The sequence below is a fragment of the Borostomias antarcticus genome (assembly GCF_949987555.1).
Source record: "Borostomias antarcticus genome assembly, chromosome: 12".
Taxonomy (NCBI): Eukaryota; Metazoa; Chordata; class Actinopteri; order Stomiiformes; family Stomiidae; genus Borostomias; species Borostomias antarcticus.
Window position 1 is genome coordinate 10,834,104 of NC_140245.1, and position 7,500 is coordinate 10,841,603.

General features: G+C 52.4%; 1 protein-coding gene across 1 annotated transcript in view; it reads right to left on the minus strand.

Annotated features, from left to right (window-relative positions):
• LOC311315699 (leucine-rich repeat and immunoglobulin-like domain-containing nogo receptor-interacting protein 3) overlaps window positions 1-2,152 on the minus strand; it is a gene marked incomplete at both ends in the record, with an annotated part of 4,849 nt that extends 2,697 nt beyond the window's left edge. The window contains one exon of the mRNA XM_084446403.1: window positions 1,601-2,152. Coding sequence (XP_084302529.1) covers window positions 1,601-2,152 — 552 coding nt within the window. The remainder of the gene's footprint in view (window positions 1-1,600) is intronic.
• Window positions 2,153-7,500: the final 5,348 nt, after the last annotated feature.

Sequence of the window (7,500 nt, forward strand, 5' to 3'; positions counted from 1 at the left end):
TTGTTTTTTGACGTCAGCCTACTTGCATGCTAGCCCCAAGAAATAAAGAGAATGAGAATACATTTGGTTTGAGGTCAGTGTCCAGAGATGATACTGCGCCTTATTAAAATGGACAGGTAGAGCGCGTCCTCATCTCCCTGACCTTCAGGTGATACAGCCTCCTTCTACGGGCTCTCAGTGCTCAGAGACAACAGGAAGGACATCATGACCCAGACCGAGGGCCTTCCGGCCTTGTGAGAGATGTAGACCAGGGCCCTGTACTACCAAACAGGACTACGGGGTTAGCGTGATAACTTCAGGTTCAAGCCTGGTTTATCCGTACTACGAAGGTGGTTCACTTTTCACCGTGCTATATCGCCGTGGTAACTTATGCTGCCGAGCTAACCTGCTCCGGGGCAGGTTAAATTCCAGATTATGGATCAAAACGTATGAAGCACTGTCCGCTGACCGATCAATTCACTTGGAAAAAGGCATCTGGACGTTAAGAATCTATATGGAACTTCAGTGTGCGAATTAAACAATAATCTGCTGTGTGCGAACAGCGAGAGGTTCTTAAGAAGACTTTTTACAAACCGACAAAACCCTCTTTGGCTTTCCCTGATATCATGAAAAATTGCAGAATGACAGCTGCTTGTGCTTGAGCCATATTTTGCCTTGTGCATTTACAGTCGTAGACTGTAGGCTATGCACTGGCTTGCGTTTCAAGTTATTAGTCTACCTGCAGTTTCCTGTAGGCTGTGGGTGATGCGGAGAACCATTTTTTATCCAATTGTCAAGTCTTTAATGTTGATTTATTAGACTAGCCTCCCGTTCCTAGGAACAAAGATAAGTAGGCTACATTTTAATTGAATTGTGATGCACCAATGCCTGACAATCAATGACGTTATACGATATGACGATGAAATAGGCTACTTTTTCCCCGTAGGCTTAGAGCCTACTTCTCCACCTCGAGCTTCACTTTTTCCATCTTACGTAATAGCCTGTTTTATCTCTAGTTCCTCTTGTATAGACTTCACATTGTCTACTCCAACCTGAAACTATTAAACTATAGCCTACATTTGCTTTATTTAAGCGTCTCTTGCCAGTCTCACAGGATTGCAGCTGAAAGAATAAGACAGATTCAGGCTACAATTGCTTTACACGCCACAAGAATAGGCATAGCCCAATGATCTAGCCTACTCGTGTTCACGTGGAGGATAATGATAAAACATAGGCAGTAGGCAGTATTTTTCTAGCTTTCCTTCCTGCCTTTGGCAGTAGCGACTGTGTTGCGCCTATAGTTCATATTTCTATAATATTGCTCCTCTTGTGTAAGATGCGGTGGACGGAACTTGGTTATGCGTATTGTTTGCCTTGTCCATGTACTAAGGTATGCGATTGGTCATTTTGAGGAAATACCTCCCCTTTTACCGTGAACGCGCTAGATTGGACCAGCTGGGTCGACTTAACGAGTTGATAGCCACCGTCGTAGTACCGTTTATCCGTGATTGCGGTTGTCCGGTTTACTCGAGCGAGCTAGCGAAAAGTTATCCTGGATATGTTGAACGAGCTTTGTAGTACGGGGGCCCTGGTGGTTGAACCAGACCGAGGGACTTCCTACCTTGTGAGAGATGTAGACCAGGTCGTTGTCCCCGACCTGCAGGTGCTTGAGACTCCGCAGGTCCTGGAAGGTGTAGTCCAGAAGGATGACCATCTTGTTCTGGCTCAGGTCCAGCGTGGTCAGGTTGCCCAGCTTGGCGAAGGCCCCCATGGGGACCATCTTCAACTGGTTGGCGCGTAGCCTCAGCAGGCGCAGGCTCTGGAGGCCGGCGAAGGCGTTGGGCTCCAGCGTGGCGATCAGGTTCTCGCTGAGGTCCACCTCCTCCAGGCGCGGGTAGGGCGCCAGGTCGGCCGTCTCCACTGCACGGAGCCGGTTCCGGCTGAGATCCAGGAGGCGCGTCTCGGTGGGGATGCCCTCGGGGACGCCGGTGAAGCGTCGGCGCTGGCAGGAGACGGAGCGGAGGGGGGCGGAGCACTCGCAGCGGGGCGGGCACGCCTGGGAGCCGCCGGGCAGCAGCAGGAACGCCGCCGTCACGCCCACCAGCCCCTGGAGCCACGCCCACCGGGGCGGTGCCGAGGCCCGCCCGCAGGAAGGGCCGGGGGAGCCAATCATGGCCCTGGTGCTCTGACTCCTAGCCTATCACAGGCAGGGTCAGTCCTCCTCACACCTGCAGAGAGAGAGAGAGGAAGAGGAGGAGAAGGAGGGGGAGGGAGAGGGAGAGATAGAGAGAGGGATAGAAGGACAGAGAGAAGCAAAGGAAAAGAGGGGGAAGGGAGAAGATAGATAAATTAAGAGAGCAGTTGTTGAGAGAATTATGAAGAGGGAGGAGAGAGGAGTTATAGAGAGAGGGAGGAGAGATATGAGTTATAGAGAGAGGGAGGAGAGATATGAGTTACATATAGAGAGAGGGAGAGATAGGAGTTATGGAGAGAGAGAGGGAGAGACAGGAGTTATAGAGAGACAGAGAGAGAGAGAGGGGGGGGGGGGGGGGGTGTACATGGCACTTGTATTCCACCTGCCCAGGTACTCCAGATGGAAATTAGGAGGCTAAATCTGCTTACAAAGCATTTCCTCCCCCTTGCGGGATTAATGCCTTTTGTATACTGTCCCTGCTAAATACACTAAATACAGTAAAAGAGTAAGTAAGTAAAGGATAGAGAGAGAGGAGGGCAGAATGAAGACTCCCAGGGAGAGAGGGGATATGAGAGAAGGACAGAAGGGAGAGAAGGAGAGAGAGAAGGACAGAAGGGAGAGAAGTAGAGGTGGAGAGAAGGAGAGGTGGAGAGAAGGAGAGGTGGAGAGGAAGACAGATGAAGTCTGCTGGTGCTCATCACAGCATGAGGAGGTCATGGAAATGACGTTAATATTCTCTCTGGGCCAGCTGCGTACTGAGAGACCATGTCCTGGACCCGGTACAGAGAGATGACCCGGCCCAGCCGGACGGCTCCGGAACCGCTCACTAGTCTGGGAATGACAAGCAGGAGAACCAGGCCTGGGAGGAGGAGGAGAGGAGCAGGAGAGACACGTGAGCCCATGCATGTAGCACCTCCTGCTCCTCGTCACACCTCACAAACACAGAAGTCACGGAACAGACAAAAACACACAAGTGCACACGTATGTGCGAAGAGTGGCACGCACACGGGTATATTCGTGCGCACAGTTGCACACACACACACACACACACACACACACACACACACGCACACACACCAACAGACACACACACACACACACTTGAAACAGAAACAATGCATGATGGAGGGAAGGAGACAACAGGCTTTGAACCATCCCTGACGTACCTGTGAAGTGAGTGTGAGAGTGTGTGTGTTTGTGTGTGTGTGTGTGTGTGTGTGTGTGGCTTAGTGTGAGTGTGTGTGTGTCTTTGTGGGATGAAATTATTATTTGAGCCACTGTGTGTCATGGTATGTTCACCATGTACAATGTGTGTGTGTGTGTGTGTGTGTGTGTGTGTGTGTGTGAGTGGGAGGTGCCATGTCTCACTGAATGAATGAAGTGACTTGTTCTGCTCCACGCAAACGTGAGATGAATCACTCCTGCTTTAACATTCCTGGAAACAACCTGTCATCTCACCCACACATCACTGTTCTGTAGGAGAGCTGGACAACACCTGTCAATCACCACAGAACACACACACACACACACAGACACACACACACACACACACACACACACACACACACACACACACAATGTACACACACACACACACACACACATACACACACACACACACACACACACACTTTCTACCATTTACAATGAAGCATCGCTCCAAACCTTTTCTCTTTGCTAGACAAAGTCATACACTATCCACACATTCCCTTCCTTTCTGTTGAAAGCAGAGTGTGAGGAGGGCTTTCCTGTATGGATGAGGACTGATCCCTTTCCTGTACGGATGAGGGCTGATCCCTTTCCTGTACGGATGAGGACTGATCCCTTTCCTGTATGGATGAGGACTGATCCCTTTCCTGTACGGATGAGGGCTGATCCCTTTCCTGTACGGATGAGGGCTGATCCCATTCCTGTACGGATGAGGACTGATCCCATTCCTGTACGGATGAGGGCTGATCCCTTTCCTGTACGGATGAGGGCGGATCCCTTTCCTGTACGGATGAGGAATGATCCCTTTCCTGTACGGATGAGGACTGATCCCTTTCCTGTACGGATGAGGGCTGATCCCTTTCCTGTACGGATGAGGGCGGATCCCTTTCCTGTACGGATGAGGACTGATCCCTTTCCTGTATGGATGAGGGCTGATCCCTTTCCTGTACGGATGAGGACTGATCCCTTTCCTGTATGGATGAGGGCTGATCCCTTTCCTGTACGGTTGAGGGCTGATCCCATTCCTGTACAGATGAGGGCAGATCCCATTCCTGTACGGATGAGGGCTGATCCCTTTCGTGTACGGATGAGGACTGATCCCTTTCCTGTACGGATGAGGACTGATCCCTTTCCTGTACGGATGAGGGCTGATCCCTTTCCTGTACGGATGAGGGCGGATACCTTTCCTGTACGGATGAGGGCTGATCCCTTTCCTGTACGGATGAGGGCTGATCCCTTTCCTGTACGGATGAGGGCTGATCCCTCATCCCTGGGTGTACCATCATGAGAGGTCTGAGGCTGGAATATGAGACTCTCAGGAATAATGATAATAAAAGATAAGCAGCTTCTAACAGAGTCTGATTGGTTTCAAAACTTTGCAGAGTGTGTGTCTCTGGCAGTATGAGAGTGAGAGATGAGAGAGAGAGAGATGAGAGAGAGAGAGGGGGGGAGAGGGAGAGAGAGAGAGAGAGAGAGGGAGGGGGGGAGAACGGATAGAGAGAGGAGGGAGACAGCGAGAGAGAGACAGGATAGAGAGAGAGAGGATAGAGAGAGGAGGGAGGGGGGAGAGAGGGGGGAGACAGTGAGAGAGAGACAGGATGGAGAGAGGGGGGAAAGAGAGAGGGGAGACAGGATAGAGAGAGGAGGGAGAGAGAGAGGGGAGACAGCGAGAGAGAGAGAGAGGATAGAGAGAGGAGGGAGAGAGAGAGACAGGATGGAGAGAGGAAGGAGAGAGAGAGGGGAGACAGCAAGAGAGAGCGAGAGAGAGAGGAGATAGAGAGGAGATAGAGAGGGGGGGGGGTCTTTGTAGAATGCACTCTAAGGACTGAGTGAGGCTGAGCTAGGAAGGTAAATAATAAATGGACAGGCTGGTGTTTATCTGGGCAGCGCTCACCAGCTCCGTCACAGGGACGGCAGCCAGACTGCTTAGACTCTCCCACTGGCGTCTGTCTGCCCAGAGAGAGGGATGAGAGAGAGGAGGGGAGGAGGGGAGGAGGGGAGGAGGGGAGGAGGGGAGAGGATAGGAGAGGAGGAGAGGGGAGGAGAGGAGAGGAGGAAGGGAGAGGAGAGAAGGGGAGAGGATGAGATGAGAGGAGAGGAGAGGAGAGGAGAGGAGAGGAGGGGAGGGGAGAGGAGAGGAGAGGAGAGGAGAGGAAATGAAATGAAATGAAATGAAATGAAATGAGAGGAGAGCAGAGGAGAGGAGAGGAGAGGAGGGGAGAGGAGATGAGAGGAGATGAGGGGAGAGGAGGAGGGGAGAGGAGAGGAGGGGAGGGGAGGAGAGAGGAGATGAGGGGAGAGGGTGAGATGAGAGGAGAGGAGAGGAGGGGAGAGGAGATGAGGGGAGAGGGTGAGATGTGAGGAGAGCAGAGGAGAGGAGAGAGGAGAGGAGGGGAGAGGAGAGGAGGAAAAAAAACAACCATCCCCTGTTGAAGGCGCATGATTGCACACACACACAGACACAGACACACACACACACACACACACACACACACACACACACACACACACACACACACACACACACACACACACACACACAGGCAAAATCCTCCCTCTCTCTCTTTCTCTCTCTCTCTCTCTAAGCCTCTCTCTCCCTCTCTCTCTAAACCCCCCTTCTCCCTCTCTCTCTCACACACACACACACACACACACTATGAAGTCTCCCTGTCCACAGCTGCAGATGGACAGAGAATAGCAGGAGTGAAAGAGAGGAGGAGGAGGGAGAGAGAGAGGAGGAGACAGAGAGAGGAGGGGAAGGGAGGGGAGAGGAGGGGAGAGGGTGAGATGAGAGGAGGGGAGAGGAGGGGAGGGGAGAAGGTGAGATGAGAGGAGGGGAGAGGAGAGGAGGGGAGAGGGAGAGATGAGAGGAGGGGAGGAGGGGAGAGGAGGGGAGAGGGTGAGATGAGAGGAGGGGAGAGGAGGGGAGAGGGAGAGAGAGAGGAGGAGACAGAGAGAGGAGGGGAAGGGAGGGGAGAGGAGGGTGAGATGAGAGGAGGGGAGAGGAGGGGAGGGGAGGGGAGAAGGTGAGATGAGAGGAGGGGAGAGGAGAGGAGGGGAGAGGGAGAGATGAGAGGAGGGGAGGAGGGGAGAGGAGGGGAGAGGGTGAGATGAGAGGAGGGGAGAGGAGGGGAGAGGGAGAGATGAGAGGAGGAAAAGAGCCTTCTGGCCCGCAGCCTGCATGTCTCTCTGGAGATACTGTAGCACCTGACACAGTATCTGACCCGGATTCCCAGCCAGGATTCAGTCTGTCCATCTGTCCAATCAGCAAAGCACTTCAACGTGTCCAGGAACTCTGGGCCAGAACGTGCTGGAACGCCATTCCACCGGTTCCAGCCGGGCCGCGTAATCGGAACCACTCAAGACAAGACCACAGCAAGCCCTCCCCGGGTGTATGGACCGGTCCAAACCAGGCAGAACCGTGGGGGGGGGTCGGGTCTGTGAACGAGTGGAGGAGGGAGGAGAGCTGTGAGGAGAGTGTTCAAACAGGCTCCGCCTCTCTGGCGAGCATGTGAGCGTAGAGCAGAGATACCTTTGCATATCCCATGATCCTCTCCTCCACCCATCTGCTTCTACCCTCTGTCTGTGTTGAAGTGTGTGTGTGTGTGTGTGTGTACTGTATGTGTGTGTGTGTGTGTGTACTGTATGTGTGTGTGTGTGTGTGTGATGCAGGCTGTCTGTCTCTCTCATCCCTAAAGTGTTTTCCTGCAGGTCGGTAGCAGAGCCAGAGCATGATTCAGACACACACACACACACACACACATACACACACACACACACACACACACACACACACACACACACACACACACACACACACACACACACACACACACACACACACACACACACACACACACACACTGCCAGTAACAAGACTATGCCTACTGATTTGGACTGGTTCAAACCTGAACAAACCTACACCCTAAAGACTTTGGATTGGTTCTGCAATGCAGTTTTTTTAATTCTCTAATTGTTTCTACCACTTTAAGCGATGAAATCTGAATGAAAGTCTTCAGTCTCTAGTCAGTCTCTAGTCTGTCTCTAGTCCTCAGTCTCTAGTCCTTAGTCTCTAGTCCGTCTCTAGTCAGTCTCTAGTCCTCAGTCTCTAGTCAGTC